The sequence below is a fragment of the Cnephaeus nilssonii genome (assembly GCF_951640355.1).
Source record: "Cnephaeus nilssonii genome assembly, chromosome: 5".
NCBI classification, from domain to species: domain Eukaryota; kingdom Metazoa; phylum Chordata; class Mammalia; order Chiroptera; family Vespertilionidae; genus Cnephaeus; species Cnephaeus nilssonii.
In genome coordinates this window covers 70,515,425-70,531,709 of record NC_137076.1, presented here as the reverse complement: position 1 = coordinate 70,531,709, position 16,285 = coordinate 70,515,425, and the positions used below count along the sequence as shown (strand labels likewise).

The window sequence follows — 16,285 nt, the reverse complement described above, 5'->3', positions numbered from 1 at the left end:
GTTTATGTAGTTTCTTTTTCCTATTTTTGTTTTATAAAAATTTCCAAATGTTGTGCACTAAGTATTACTTCTGAGATTTAAAATGTCATTAGGCTATTTAATGCCTTTTAGGCTCTGTACTGCATGATTGGCATGTTAAACTGAATATTTAGCATTATTCCAATTTAGCATATAATATACGTATACGTATACATGAACACAGAAATAAAACTTCAAGGAAATTTTAAAAAGTAGTTTCAAAATATAGTTTCAATTTTATGTAACTTTAAAATTGTCTTTTGTCACTGAATGTATTACGAGTAAAATGCAAATTTAATATGAAGTGTAATTATTATAATTATATAATTATTTTTCATCACATTTAAGATGTTTTACATCAAAAGATGACTGAGACATGTGCCACTGCGCATATTGGTGGGGTTAATATTGTGCTGCTTGAAGGGATCACACCAAATATACAGTAAGTGTATTGATTTTTATTCTTAAATTTGTTTGTTATAGTTTATAGGAAACTTAAAATTCATTGGATAAATCCCACACCTGCTGAATTTTGAAACTTATATACTTAATGTTTCAGGTATTATGATTTCTGTCATTAAGAATATCACACAATGAAATGTTTTAGAAAAGTGGTTTTTGCCTTTCTAAAAGTAGTTTTACTACCTCCTTCACCCCTCTTTAAAAGGAGACTCCTGGGACATTGTAAGATTATGTATCAAGAAAAATGATACAGTGCAAATTTTGGTTAAACATATAAGATGCAAAAGCTGGCACAATTCAAATAGTTAAATAAAACAAAATTATAGTCAAAGGATATAGACTCTCTTGGTTTTATGTTAAGCAATCATTACCCATATTCATGTTGGTTTTAAAACTTCCTTTTGTCATTTTTGCATTTAAACAGTTTTATTGTAATGCCTAGGAGACCCTTCTAATAGTATAGGGTAAGCTTCTTATAGTGACTACTAGAGTCCCGGTGCACGAAATTTGTGCACTCGGTGGGTGGGTCGGGGGGGGGGGTCCCTCAGCCCAGCCTGTGCCCTCTTGCAGTTCATGAGCCCTTGGGGGATGTCCAACTGATGGCTTAGGCCCGCTCCCTCTGGGCAGCGGGCCTAAGCAGTCAGTCAGACATCCTTAGTGTTGCCATGGAGGTGGGAGAGGCACGCGGCTACGCTTGCCAGTCGTAAGCTGGGCTTCTGGCTGAGTGGCGCTCCCCCTGTGGGAGTGCGTTGACCACCAGGTGGCAGCTCCTACATTGAGTGTCTGTCCCCTGGTGGTCAGTGTGTGTCATAGCCACCAGTCATTCCACATTCAGTCGATTTGCATATTATCCTTTTATTATATAGGATGGTCTTTGGTTGATTACTTCCCACCCACCCACCCACGATCAGACTGGGGAGGGATGTGGAGAGGATGGCCAGCCAGGGAGGGACCACGGGAGAGCTCCAGGGCATGTCTGGCCCGTCTTGCTCATTCCCAATCAGCCAGACCCCAGCAGCAAGCTAACCTACCGTTTGGAGCATCTGCCCCCTGGTGGTCAGTGCACGTCATAGCGACTGGTTGACCGGTTGACTCTCTGCCCCCTGGTGGTCAGTGCATGTCATAGCAAGTGGTTGAGCAGCCTTAGCATATCATTAGCATATTATGCTTTGATTGGTTGAACGGATGACTGGACAACTGGACACTTAGCATGTTAGGCTTTTATTATATAGGATGACATTCCATATCACTTTTCTTTTGACTTTGTCCTTTTCCTTATAAGTTCTATTCTTGGATCTGTTTAGAATTATTACCTGTACACATGATATTCAGATTACTCATCTATTATCAATACATTAAACCACTTACTTCGTTCATACAATTTGGGATTATAGACCTTTATTCCTAATTTCCTTTCAATGAGCAGTTTTATGTTAAAATTACAAAATGTGCTTAGGTCAGATTTTGAGAATTTGCTTTTAAGGTTATAACTAGTTATATATGTCCTACAATGGTCCTAGAAAGCCTCTATCATGTTAAATACTAACTAAATAGGGGATTTGGTTCAGCATTGTAAAAATTAAACATTAGTCATAGATTGACTAGTTACAGGTCTATTAATAACATTTTAAACATGGATAATATGATAGCTACCTGGGGGGAATATTTCCTGAAATAGATGTGTAAGTCTTGCTGGAGAATTTGGATCTGAAACCTTGGAATGAAAGAGAATATATTTTATTTTAGCTGCCTGAATGGTCCAGTTTGTATTTTTTAAGTCTTTCGAAAGACCAGGAAATCCAGTAGTTGGGAGAGACAAGATCTTTCCTGATCATTCACTGTGGGAGAGGGGCTCTCATGTAACAACTATTATCTTAAGAAGCACCTACTGTGGAGCCTCACAGAGATTATTTCACAATTCTGTGACCTAGGGTGGTTTTATCCCCATTTAGGGAACAATAAATTAAGATTCAGAAAGATCAAAGTGTTTGCCTAAAATGCTTCACATCATACAGTAAGAAGGAAGAGAGGCCTGAACCCGGCCTTCTGGCACCTCGCTTTGCTGCTTCTGTAGACAGTCTTCACAGACCTCGGGCTCCACATCTCCTGTTGACGAAATTTAAAGTACCATGCTCACCAACCTCTTCAGAAAGTAAAACAAATTTCTTTACATGTCCTATGTGTTTTATTTACTGTCCTATTGGACCCCTTGTCTCCATTTTCTATTAGCTTTTAAGAGAGGGGCATAAATAGTCTCTCAACTTGCAAAAGTGTATTTATCAAACAGACTTTCTAAGTATTAGATAGTTTATTTTTATTTTTATTTTTTTTCCTTTAGGAAAAAAACAACACACAGACACCATAGGGAAGATCCCTTAACTTTTATATTTGAAAAATAAAAGTTATTACTCACTGCTAGATTCTAGTACTAAGTGTTCCTGGACTTAATCTTTGGCTTTTTATTTCCAATTTCAAAGAAAAGGAAACAGAACTAAAAAAGTAGTTTAAAAGGTTCTTTGAAGGAAAATTGTAAAAGTGGGAAATAAGAAAGCTTTCCAGATGATCGGTCATGTTGTAACTGATTTATGCATGAATGCTTATCTGCTTCCTTTTTGTTTCCTGCTTTCTCTTGAATCTTCATCTGTAGACTGGAGGATTTTCCTACATCTCCTACAAGCACAGCCAAACAAGAGTTTCTGTATGTCATATTATTCTTTTTCATGGGCTTTGTGATTAACATAGCACTGAATAGTTTTAAGGATAATGTTACCTGCATGGCTGTGAATGTATGTAGTTAGTTATGATTTTGTAGTTTTAACATACACCCTTTTGTAGATTAAAGATTACTGGTATTCAGCGAACATACAGGTAACAGCTACCTTTTTGCTTTATTGTGGAAAGATTGTAGCACTGCAGGTGTGTGTTGCTTGTGCTCTTTTTAGACGTGTTACTGTCAAAATTTATATTATCATATATCCTTGTTAATGTTTGACGGGACAGTAGAAGCCAAAGTGTTTCACTTTGCAAAAGATTTTTCACTAATTGCAAAAATAATTATTAAAACTAAAATTGAAAATACCTATACATCTCAACCTTATGGTCCTGTTTTAAGATGAGGAGCGTTTATTGCTCTGTTGACAGATTTATATATGACTTTTCTATATGTGCTTCTGTATTTTGAGTGCCTTGACTTGACTCATGTATATCTGATATTTTGTAGTAGTGAGCTTATTGAGTGCTATATTTAAAAATATCACATGAGTCTTATCACTGTGACAAATTAATGTGTTACTTAGCATTGGTTATTTCTTTGGGCACGTTCTGTAAAATTTGAATATGCTGAATAAATTTAAGTTCCATGCTGGTAAGATTATCATACTTGGTGAGATTTGTTTCATTGCATATTGATAACAGGACATAGACATAATATCAATTACCAGCCCTTTATTGAGATTAATGTGATCTATATCTCTTTATCAGCCAATTAGAAGTACTAAAAAAGAACAAATTCACTAATTTTAAATTAGAGAAATTATTGTTTTCTAGAAATCACTCTTTCATATTAATGCCATCTTAATAGGTATTGAAAAAAAAACTACTAGTAAGTCAGTAGCTGAAGAGGATTTATTGTTTTCCTTTCATCACTGAGTGCTTTGCTAAATCTGTTTATTTTTCAAGAATCCTTTGCTCATTTGAAAGATAGCATTTATGTTAGAAGGCATCTTTTTACTATCTGGGCCTTTCCTGGTGCAGTTCATTGACAGGCACCTTTCCATTGTATGTCAAAGACTGCTTTGTCATGGTTTCTGCACATGTGACCTATCACATGCTATCTGTGTAATTCCATAGTTGCCGTGTTGAGAGCCATTCTTCTGCCGTACTTCTTTTTGCTCATTCATTTCACAAGATTCAGTGAGTGCTTATCACATTCAGGGTACTGTTCTAGTCATGGGAGAGAGAGCACAAGAGATCAAGAGAGAGAATATCTCTGCTTTATGTCTATATCAGTAAAGCGTAGCAGTTTTTAAATAAGTAGTAGTTACTTGTTCTGAATTGGACTTTTGTCATTTCTTTGTTACTTACTGAAAATAGAAAATCCAAGTTAATTTCTTCTTTCCTGTTAATTTCTCTTAGTATATTTTAATAAATTAGATTGTTATTAATGTTTAGATTTTAAGTATATTGCATTTTTATCTTTTCATATTCAGTGTTTATGCTTTCTTAGTGGTTGTATATATCTTAAAATAAGTTGGAGGAGAATAGTGGAGTTCTGAATGGAGAAAAAAAAGTGAAAATGGAATTTTGTGTTGCATGTATGTAATGTGTCAGTGTTCATGCTTTTACTTACACAAGATCCCAGACATATGTCCTTCTATAAAGTCTGTATTAAAATAGAATATTTGGTGTGTCTAGCAAACATTGTAAAATAAATGTATTTCAATATTTATAGAATACTTATTTCTTCAATGTATGATTTAAACACATGAAAAAAATATTAATGTGTTTAGTTCAATGAGCAACTTAAAAGCATTTGTCTTGCTTTCAGAAATACTACTTTTCAAAATTTATCTTTACTTGGCTATATTTTAATAGCCCTCCTTTCCTGTTGCTAGAACTGTAGTGAAATGCAGTATTGCCAAGTCCCAGGCCCTCTACAGTGCCCAGAGAGGGTTGAAGACAAACAACGCTGCCGTGTTCAAAGTCGGAGCTATCAGCATCAACATTCCACAGCACCCTGCCACCTTACATAGCATGATGGTTCGGAGTTCTCACCAGCTGTCGAAGCAGATCTCAGACCTCATCAGACAACCATCTACACTGTAAGTTATTCTGTCAAGCTTTGTCATTCTCTACAGTTCTTTACTGTATGAACAGCAATGTAGAGGAAGACTGAGCATTGACCATGATAGACACTGGGACAGGTGGAAAGTAACCAAACGTGATGGTAGGTAGTACTGGATATCATATTATATGTCACAAGTGCCATTGTTAGTGTTCCATGTGGCATCAATAAAGCTTAAGAGCTTTAGTGATGTGTGGGCAGCATAAGAGGTACTAATAAAGAGTAAACTGACAAATTCTAGGAATGTATCAATTCTTGTTTACTCTTAACTCATTGAAATTTATGACTGCATAGATTTCAAAAATTTCAGTGCCCATTTGTCCCATTCATGGTTTTGTGCTGTCCTTTCTATAAAGTAATTGTACATGGTTCAAGGCAGTGTATAATCATGCCACACAAATGTTTTAAAAGGCAATAATTTGGACCTTGGCATGTTACCCTTTGTTCCCTGTGTCTGGAGCCCTTATTCATGGGTCTGCATTACTGGTCTCCAAAAGCTATAACTAATGAATAACTAATAAAAATATGATAAGTAAAAGATAAAAATAAGTTCTTATTTTCCTATCCTATAAGGTAAAAAAAATATTAGTGTGGTTTTGTGGGGTTTTTTTTGGTGGTGTCCAAAAGCAATGATTTTTTCAGTTGTTCTATCTAGATCTTTAATTCTGATGTAATATTCATTCCTGTCTAAAGTTGCCTAAGTAGTAATAATATGAATGTTTCTCCTGTCAGTGGAATATGGAATCCAGATTGTGTTACATAAACCTTAGTTTAAAATACTCTAAGAAGCCCTAGCTGGTTTGGCTCAGTGGATAGAGCGTCGGCCTGCGGACTGAAGGGTCCCAGGTTCGATTCCAGTAAAGGGCGCATGCCTGGGTTGCAGGCTTGGTCCCCTGTGGGGGGCGTGCAGGAGGCAGCCAATCAATGACGTCTTCTCATCTTTGATGTTTCTATCTCTCTATTCTTCTCCCTTCCTCTCTGAAATCAATAAAAATATATTTAAAAAATAAATGAAATACTCTAAGGAATTTTTCCTTATTAGAATATATTGCCCTGAAAGTGTAATAGTTAGAAAATCAGACTTTGTAGTCAGACTGAATGAGTTCAAATCCTGGTTTCACCACTTTCTGGCCACATTTCCTCCTTTACAAAGTGGAGATAATAGTGTCCACTCAAAGGGCTTTGTGAGATCAATGAGTAAATGATATAAAACACAGAAAGCACTGAAAACAGTACCTGACACATATAAGCACTCAATTGTTGTGGCTGTTGGTGTTATTATTCTTATTAATAATGGTAGCAATAGTAGGCCACAGTAGTAATAGTCTTATGAGCAACAGTAGAGTACACAATGCTAAAGTTATGGAATTTGGAAGCAGACAAACCTGAATCTGAAGTCCAGTTAGTTTTACATTGATGATATGAATGGCCTTGGTGTTATAGCATTCCAGTTTATATTGTGATTACTTCTTTTTGCTTGCTTCTCTGGATCATCATTTTTAATGGCTGTTTCTAGGAAATCTTAATATGGTCTGGAATTAGAAATAAAACATCTGTTTATGTATATTTTTGCTACTTTTATTAAGAACTCCAATAATTTTATATAATAAAATGGTAGCCATTGTGTTTCTTAAAAATTATTATTATTTTTTGCTTTGTAGCTCACAGCCTGTAAAAGAAGATGTTGCAACTCCCCTACCTTCTGAAAAAACGCCAACGAGTGTTAATCAGACCCCTATTGAAACAAATGAATTTCCTCAGCTGCCGGAAGGCTTAGAAAAGAAGCCTCTAGTCCTCAAGTTCAGCACCATGTTGGATGGCATTGCCATTGGAGCTGCGCTGCTGCCCTCCCTGCGGGCTGAGTACAAGATGGGCAGGATGCGGAGCCACGGGATGACAGGTAGCGTCTGCTTCCAAATTCTGTCTCAGAGTGTATATTGGTTTTATAACTAGCAATTGTTTGATGAAAAGATACATTTGGTTTTATAGATACTATATGAAAATTTAAATAATTTTAATCAGAACACTTAAATTTCATTAATGATATTCCTCAGTCAAGAAACAGCTATCAATACACCTCCCTTAATAGTCAACATGTACCCGACTTTCATCTGAACTCTTTAGACTTATTGGACTATGAAGGCCAATTCTCCAGTTAAACTTAAGTTGAATAAATTTCTACATTTGTCAGTTTCCTGTTGCCTGAATAATGTGGTTTATGTTCAGATTGGGCGCCTTTAGCTCAAATTAGAGATGATTTGATTTCTTCAAAACAGCTACTTCTGTAAGATTTTGTGATCCTCAGATATCCTGACCAAAAATGCTTTGCTGTTATATTTTTATCCTGAAATGTATCATAAATAAGTTTAAATTATATACACACAGTTTAAAGAATAATAAAGAACTATGAACTCATCAGTCTGTTACACACCTAAGAATTAGAAAATACCAGTACTTTGAACTCTCTTTCAAGGATTACCACTACCAGATAACATTCCCATGACTACTGTCATGAATTTGTGTCCCCAGTCTTTTACTTTTCTTACTGCACATGTATATACTCATAAATGACTTAAAGTTTATTTGCTGTTGCCTGTTTTGAACTCCATTTATGTGGAATCTTCCATTAACATATCTTTTAACTTGGAATTTTGTTTTTGCTATACATTTTGTTTGAAGTTCATCTATTTATATATCTGTGGCGTATTCATTTTTCACTGAAATATAGTAGTAGTTCTTTAAGTGATTGTATCACAGTTTATTTATCCATTTTGTTATTGATGGACCTTTGGCCCATTTTACAACATTGATATTACAGTTGTTCTCGTATACATGTTGTCTTGGTGTACAGTTTCTCAAGGGTGGTTATTGGGAGTGGACAGCTAGACTGCGGTAAATGCCTCTTCACCTCATTGGGAAATACAAACCTTTTCCGAAGTGCTTGTGCCTGCCAGCATTTACTCTCCCACCAGCTGAGATGAGAGTGCCTTTTGTTCCACATTCTGTCAATACTCCTAAATTTTTGCGTCTCTGGTAAATGTGGAATAGTACTTCATTGTGGTTTTAATTTATATTTCTGCAATTACTAATGAAACTGTTTTTTGATATTATTAAGAGGTCCTTATATGTTTTCTCACATGAAATTCCTGTTGATGGTTCGCATTTGTTTCTTGCCCATTTTAACATTGAGTCATTTGTGTTTTTCTAGATCCACAGTAATTCTTTATATATTTTGTATATTAAAATCTTTGATATTATACGTTTAACATATATTGTCACCCAGTCATAGGGTTATCATTTCACTTTGAGTTGTCTTTTGATCAATAGATATTTTATTGCCAATGAATTTACCAATATTTTCCTCTATCATGTGCATTTAAAAAATTTTTTTTGTTAATCCTCACCCAAGAGTATTTTTTCCATTGATTTTTAGAGAGTGGAAGTGAAGGAAGGAGGGAGGGAAGGAGGGAGGGAGGGAGGGAGGGAGGAAGGGAGGGAGGGAAGGAGGGAGGGAGGGAAGGAGGGAGGGAGGGAGAGAGGGAGGGAGGGAGGGAGGGAGGGAGGGAGAAACATCGATGAGAGCGAAATATCCATCAGCTGCCTCCTGCATGCTCTGTACTGGGGATCCAGGCTGCAACCCCCCTTCCACCATCTTCCCCCACAACATGTGTCCTGACCTGGAATAGAATTGGTGACCTCTTGGTACATGGGACTATGCTCAACCAACTGAACCACACCAGCCAGGCTCTATCTTTATGTCTTAAAGAAATTCCTTTCCTCCCAGGATCATGAAAATATTCTATATTTTTTAGTAAATGTTTTAAAGGTTTACTTTTTTATATACTTCTTAATATATATGGAAATGATTATTATTTTTCTTTAATTTGGTGTCTGGAGTAGTATGCATGACCAGTTTTCTCAGCATCATGTATTGACTAATCTGTTCCCCCCACCCCCAGTGGTATATAATCCAGTTCTGTCATTTATTAAGTGTTTATGTATGTGGTATCTATTTCAGAGTTCTCTGTTATGTTTCATTGCCCTATTTGCACCAATATCATATTGATAACCTGGTTTTTCCTTGTTTAGGAGTTGTCTTGGTTATTTTTGGTTTGTACTCCTTCATACACATTTTATAATCCATTTGTCAAGTATATATATATTTATATACCTATATATGTAGGGAAAATAGTCTGTTTAATGCTGTTTGATTGGAGAGAATTGGTAATGTACAGAACACTATCAGTAGACTTGGTTGGTTGGAAAGGAGCACGTGGGTATATGTTACACAGTACATGTGACAGTCATTGATAGAGCTTGATTTTAATAAGGCGTCTACTACTTCTTAATTCATTTTTCTTGCACCTATTTGTTATAACTCTTCTGTAATAAGGGTAATTTCTTTCCTTTTTGCCTTCTATAAAACGAAGAACATTGTAAGTGTTTTTCTAGCACCTAATACAATGTTGGGCACCTAGTAGGCTTAATAAATAATTTTTGCTGGCTTAATAATACTTACTGACTGACTATAGTAACCATACATATATTGAAAAGATAGGAAATATAAGCATATTTAAATATCTTTCAATATAGGTTTTGGGATATGTATATATTTTTCTTAGGCACCATTTTTGAACAAAGTAAGGAATGAATGGGTGAGTGAGCACCTGAACGAACAAGCAATAACTTTTCTTCTTTCTTACAGGTGCACAGACCAGGTTTACATTTGAGCTGCCAAATCACAGGTTGCGTTTTACTTCAAAAGTTTCTGCCACAGATATGTCAACTATTCCTCCTTCTGCCAGTCTTAACCTGCCTCCTGTTACTATGTCTGGGAAATACATCATGGAAGAGCATGATAGTTATTCAGATCAGGTGTGGAGTATAGATGAACTGCCTTCGAAACAAGGGTACTTTTTACAGGGAAATTACCTACGTTGTGTGGCAGAAGTAAGTTTACTTTTTAATTTTCTTATTCTTTGTAATTAGAGGCCTTCAAGTTTTAGGTGTATCAAAATACGTAGTGATCTAAACTTTTAAGACAAATTATTAAACCATTTATTTCTACAGAATTCTGTACTGAATCTGGTATGTTGTATGTGTGTGCATGTGCATGTGTGTGTATGTCCCTCTAGAGGTTAACTGAAGCATGCTTTTTTATTAGTCATCTTTGAACTCATTATTTCTTACATTGGGTTTCACATCCATCTCTGCAATATTTTCAGGGTTCATTTTATTATAATGACATTGATTTATGGTTCCAACAATACAACAGTGGCATTAAAAATAAATATGAATATAGATAAAATTTCAATTTTAAAATTATCAAATTACATAATTAAATTATAATTTCCATTCATTTTCAAATGATTTATTTCTATTGGCTACTGTTACTTATTTTTTTTCAACTGAGGGAATGACCTATAATAGGCCAGCAAAGTATTGAGAATCTGAATATTTTTAACCCTTCTTCAAAGTATTGATTTCAAATAGCATGTAGATAATTATCCACAGAGTTTGGGATTACTTATGTGACCAAAAATGTATTTAAAACTATGTCAGTCAGTAGTGTCAGCCTAATGCTCTAATTTTGTTTGGCAGGTTGGTTCTTTTGAACATAATCTCACAACTGATCTTCTAAACCACTTGGTGTTTGTCCAGAAAGTGTTCATGAAGGAAGTTAATGAAGTAATACAAAAAGTCTCTGGTGAGCTGATATGGCACCTTATAGTATAGAGCATGTAGCAGCAGGTTTTGTTCTCATGGGCTGCATGGCCTGTGGGTCTGTGATATGAGCATTGAGCATGTCCTTTGGATATAATTGTTGAATGACTCCCTATAAATAAGGTGTGCCTTTTCTGGCTTTTCAGCCTACAGGTTCTTTTGCTTATTACTTTTCTCGTGTGTAATACATAATTCATGATTTATAAAATTCACAAAGCTCCTTTGTGCTTACCTTAAGAGAGAGAGAGAGACAGAACTTTTTGTATGTCTATTGACCAAAACAGTCTTACTCATTTAGGAACAAAATTTAGATCAATATTAAGATTGCCACCTTATTCTATACCCAATGGTGACTATATGCTGGCTACATGGTAAATTGTTTATAACAACCCATACATTTTTGCTATCCCTCAAGAGTAGATTACAATTGAGCTTCTTAATCACAGCTTTACATTTTAATAAGAAATACATGTTTGATATTTAAAATGTTTAATTAGATTTTAATTCACAAGATGAAGTATTAAGAGGAATTACGGTAGAAAACAAGTTGACTCTGTATAATAGTTCTTGAAGCTGAATATTTTCAGAATGAATATAATCATGTCAAAATAATAGCTAGACCACATCTATAAATTTAATTCATAATGAGGTAAAGAACTGTGGAGTTAATGTGACTAATATAATAGTGTTTCTTATATTTCTATAAACTAAAATGATTATGTAGTAGATTTTGTAAGAGGTGGAGCATTTGCTTTTAAATTTTAAGAAATTTATTTTTCCGAGAGATCGAAGATGGCTGCCGATGGGAAGGCAGGCTGCAAGATAGTGTGTGAGTGAGAGAACAAAAGGAGAGTGTGTGGACGTACGGGGAGTATCTATTTGTGAGTGAGGGACAGCTATATTTCAAGGGACTGTTGGGGACTGCCGGACCGGGCTTCCCTGACCGGGCAGCCTCCACTGCTGCAGATATCTCTCCCAGAGCGACTGAATCTGCCACAGAGACTGCGCCATCTTGAAGGGGAGAGTGGCTGTGATCGGAAGCCTAGCCTTACTTTCAACCGGGACGAGTTGGATACCTGCCTGGACCCTACAACCACAACACCTAGAGACCAGCTGCGAATCCACGAACACGGGGTCTCAAGCAGCGTGAATACGTGGACTCGGATGAGCACCTGCTCACAGAAAGGTCATATTCCACCCAGAGAAAGTCAACACAGGAGAGAGAGAGCTGCATAACCAGACACCCAGAGAGAAGAGATCATGGGGAGACAAAGAAACAGCCCACATACAAAAGAAAAGGAGGCATCATCAGAAAAGGAAGTAAACGAAATGGAGGCAAGCAATATCTCAGAGAAAGAATTCAGATAAATGGTCATAAGGTTGCTGAAAAGGTTGGAAGACAAATTCAACAATATGTGTAAGAACCAAGAGGAAATGAGAACCAAGAAGAAATGAAAAATGATATCATTGCAATAAAGAACTCAATAGAAAGCATCAACAGTAGACTAGAAGAAGTGGAGGACCGCATCAGTGAGCTTGAAGACAAGGTAGGAAAAAATACCCAAGCAGAGCAGCAACTAGAAAAAACACTTAAAAAACAGGAGGAGAGCCTAAGGGAACTTTGGGACAACACGAAACAAAACAACATCCACATAATAGGGGTGCCAGAAGGAGAGGAAACTGAGCAAGGAATAGAAAACCTGTTTGAAGAAATAATGACAGAAAACTTCCTGGATATATGGAAGAAAAAACTCACACAAGTCCAAGAAGCTCACAGAGACCCAAACAAAATGAACCCCAAAAGACCGACGCCAAGGCACATTATAATTAAATTAGCAAACATAAATGACAAAGTAAGAATCTTAAAAGCAGCCAGAGAGAGACAGAAAGTTACCTACAAAGGATCCCCCATCAGACTAGCGAATGATTTCTCAACAGAAACACATCAGGCCAGAAGGGAATGGAATGAAATATACAAAATCGTGCAAAGGAAGGGTCTGAATCCAAGAATACTGTACCCAGCAAGGCTATCAATCAAAATTGAAGGTGAAATCAGGAACTTCACCGACAATGTTTTAATTTAGTCCTTATAAAATGTCCTTAAGAAGTATCTATGGGTTATCTGTTAAAAGAAGAATTAGGAAGCAAAGGCTCTGCTGTTAAAAGAAGAAATAGGAAGCGAAGAAGGAACAGAGACATAAAGAATAAAAGTGGGGACAAAAAAGTACCTATCAATAATAACTTTAAATGTAAATGGAATAAATGCCCCAATCAAAAGACATAGGGTAGCTGAGTGGATAAGAAAACATGACCCATATATCTACTATCTACAGGAAACCCACCTCAGAACAAAGGACTCACACAGACTAATGGTGAAGGGATGAAAAAAGAGTTTACAGGCGAATGGAAATGAAAAGAAAGCTGGGGTAGCAATACTTATATCTAACAAATTAGATCTCAAAGTGAAGGACATAGCAAGAGATAAGGAAGGCCACTTCATAATACTAAAGGGAGTAATCCAACAAGAAGATATAACTCTGGTAAACATATATGCACCCAATATAGGAGCACCCAAATACATAAAAAAACTTCTGGAGGAAATCAAGGGAGAGATTGACAGTAATACAGTCATAGTAGGGGACTTTAATACTGCACTACCACCACTGATCAAATCTTCTAAACAAAAAATCAGCAAAGAAATATCAATCCTAAATGACTCACTAGATCAGATGGAATTAATTGACATCTTCTGAACATTCCACTTCAAAGCCCCAGAATAAACATTCTTCTCAAGTGCCATGGGTCATTTTCAAAGATAGACCATATATTGGGACACAGGCAAAGTCTCTTCAAATTCAAGAAGATAGAAATCATATAAAGCATCTTTTCAGATCACAATGGCATAAAAGTAGACATCAACTACAATAAAAAAAAAAATCAAACACCTGGCGGCTAAATAGCATGCTATTAAACAATGACTGGGTTACCAGAGAGATCAAAGAAGAAATAGAAAGCATCATGGCAACAAATGACAATGAAAACACAACAATCCAAAATTAATGGGACACAGACAAAGCAGTCCTGAGAGAGAAGTTCATAGCTTTACAGGCCTACCTCAAAAAACAAGAAACCATGGTAATAAATTATCTGACCATAAAACTCAAAGAGTTAGAAAGAGAGCAACAAGAAAAGCCCAACATAAGCAGAAGGAAGGAAATAATAATAGCAGAGATAAACGACATAAAGACCAAAAAAAAAAAAATACAAAAGATCAACAAAACCAAGAGCTGGTTCTTTGAAAGGATAAACAAGATTGATGAACCTCTAGTCAGGCTCACAAAGAAGCAAAGAGAGAGGACCCAAATAAACAAAATCAGAAATGAAAGAGGTGAATTAACAATCCCACAGATATACAAATGATTATGAAAAAATTCTATGAACAACTCTATCCCAACAAAATGGACAACCTATATGAAATGGACATATTCTTAGAAAAATACAATTTCTCAAAACTCAATCAAGAAGAATAAAAATACTTGAATAGGCTGATAACTACTGAAGAAATTGAAACAGTGATAAAAAAAAAATCTTCCAGCAAACAAAAGCCCTGGTCCAGACAGCTTTACAGGGGAGTTCTACCAAGTTTTCAAAAAAGAACTAAAACCTATCCTCCTCAGACTATTCCAAAAAATTCAAGAGGAAGGCACACTTCCAAGCTCTCTTTATGAAGCCAGCATTACCCTAATCCCAAAACCAGATAAAGACACCACAAAAAAAGAGAACTACAGGCCAATATCTTTGATGAACATAGATGCTAAAATCCTCAACAAAATTCTAGCAAATTGGATTCAGCATTACATTAGAAAGATCATACATCATGACCAAGTGGGATTTATTCCGGGTATTCAAGGATGGTGCAATATCCGCAAATCAATAAATGTGATACATCACATAAACAAACTGAGACAAAAATCACATAATCATATCAATTGATGCAGAAAAAAATCCAAAACCCTTTCTTGATAAAAAGTCTCAGCAAAGTGGGAATAGAGGGATCATACCTCAACATAATAAAAGCCTTATATGACAAACCTACAGCCAACATCATACTCAATGGGCAAAAACTAAACCCATTTCTCCTAAGAACAGGAACAAGACAAGGATGCTCATTGTTCAACATAGTACTAGAAGTACTAGCCCTAGCGATCAGACAAGAAGAAGAAATAAAACACATCCAAATTGGAAAAGAAGAAGTAAAACTGTTCTTATTTGCAGATGACAGGATAACTACACATAGAAAACCCCAAAGACTCCATCAAAAAACTTCTAGACCTAATAAACGACTTTGTCAATGTAGTAGGATACAAAATTAACACCTACAAATCTATGGTCTTTTCATACACTAATAACAAACTCACAGAAAGAGAAATGAAAAAAACAATCCCATTAACCATTGCACCAAAAAAATTAAGATACCTGGGAATAAACTTCACTAAGGACGTAAAAGACCTGTACTCGTAAAACTACAGGACATTGAAAAAAGAGATAGAGGAAGACATAAACAAATGCAAGAACATACCATGTTCATGGATTGGTAGAATCAACATCATTAAAATGTCCATACTATCTAAAGCAATGTATAGATTCAATGCAATACCTATTAAAATACCAATGGCATATTTCAAAGATTTAAAACAAACGCTCCAAAAATTCATCTGGAATAAAAAAAAGACCCCGAATAGCCACAGCAATCCTGAGAAAGAAGAACAAAGTTGGAGTGATCACAATACTAGATATCAAGCCACCGTTCTCAAAACTGCCTGGTACTGGCACAAGAACAGACATATAGACCAATGGAACAGAACAGAGAACCCAGAAACTGACCCAAGCCATTATGCTCAATTAATATTTGACAAAGGAGGCAAGAACATACAATGGAGTCAAAACAGTCTCTTCAATAAATGGTGCTGGTAAATTTGGTCAGATACATGCAAAAAAATGAAACTAGACCACCAACTTACACCATACACAACAACAAACTCAAAATGGCTAAAGGACTTAAATGTAAGACGGGAAACCATAAAAATCCTACAACACTCCATAGGCAGCAAAATAGCAGACGTATGTCGTAGCAATACCTTTACAGACACAACTCCTAGGGCAATGGAGACTAAAGAGAAAATAAACAAATGGGACTATATCAAAATAAAAAGCTTCTGCACAGCAAAAGAACCATCA

General features: G+C 35.9%; 1 protein-coding gene across 3 annotated transcripts in view; it reads left to right on the top strand.

Moving 5' to 3' along the window:
- The window catches only part of BLTP1 (bridge-like lipid transfer protein family member 1), a 175,578-nt gene that overhangs the window by 101,144 nt on the left and 58,149 nt on the right, over nucleotides 1–16,285 (top strand). For all 3 annotated transcript variants that reach the window (XM_079771203.1, XM_079771204.1, XM_079771202.1), the window contains exons 49-53: nucleotides 367–460; nucleotides 5,094–5,300; nucleotides 6,985–7,223; nucleotides 10,029–10,273; nucleotides 10,925–11,030. In XM_079771203.1, coding sequence (XP_079627329.1) covers nucleotides 367–460; nucleotides 5,094–5,300; nucleotides 6,985–7,223; nucleotides 10,029–10,273; nucleotides 10,925–11,030 — 891 coding nt within the window. The remainder of the gene's footprint in view (nucleotides 1–366; nucleotides 461–5,093; nucleotides 5,301–6,984; nucleotides 7,224–10,028; nucleotides 10,274–10,924; nucleotides 11,031–16,285) is intronic.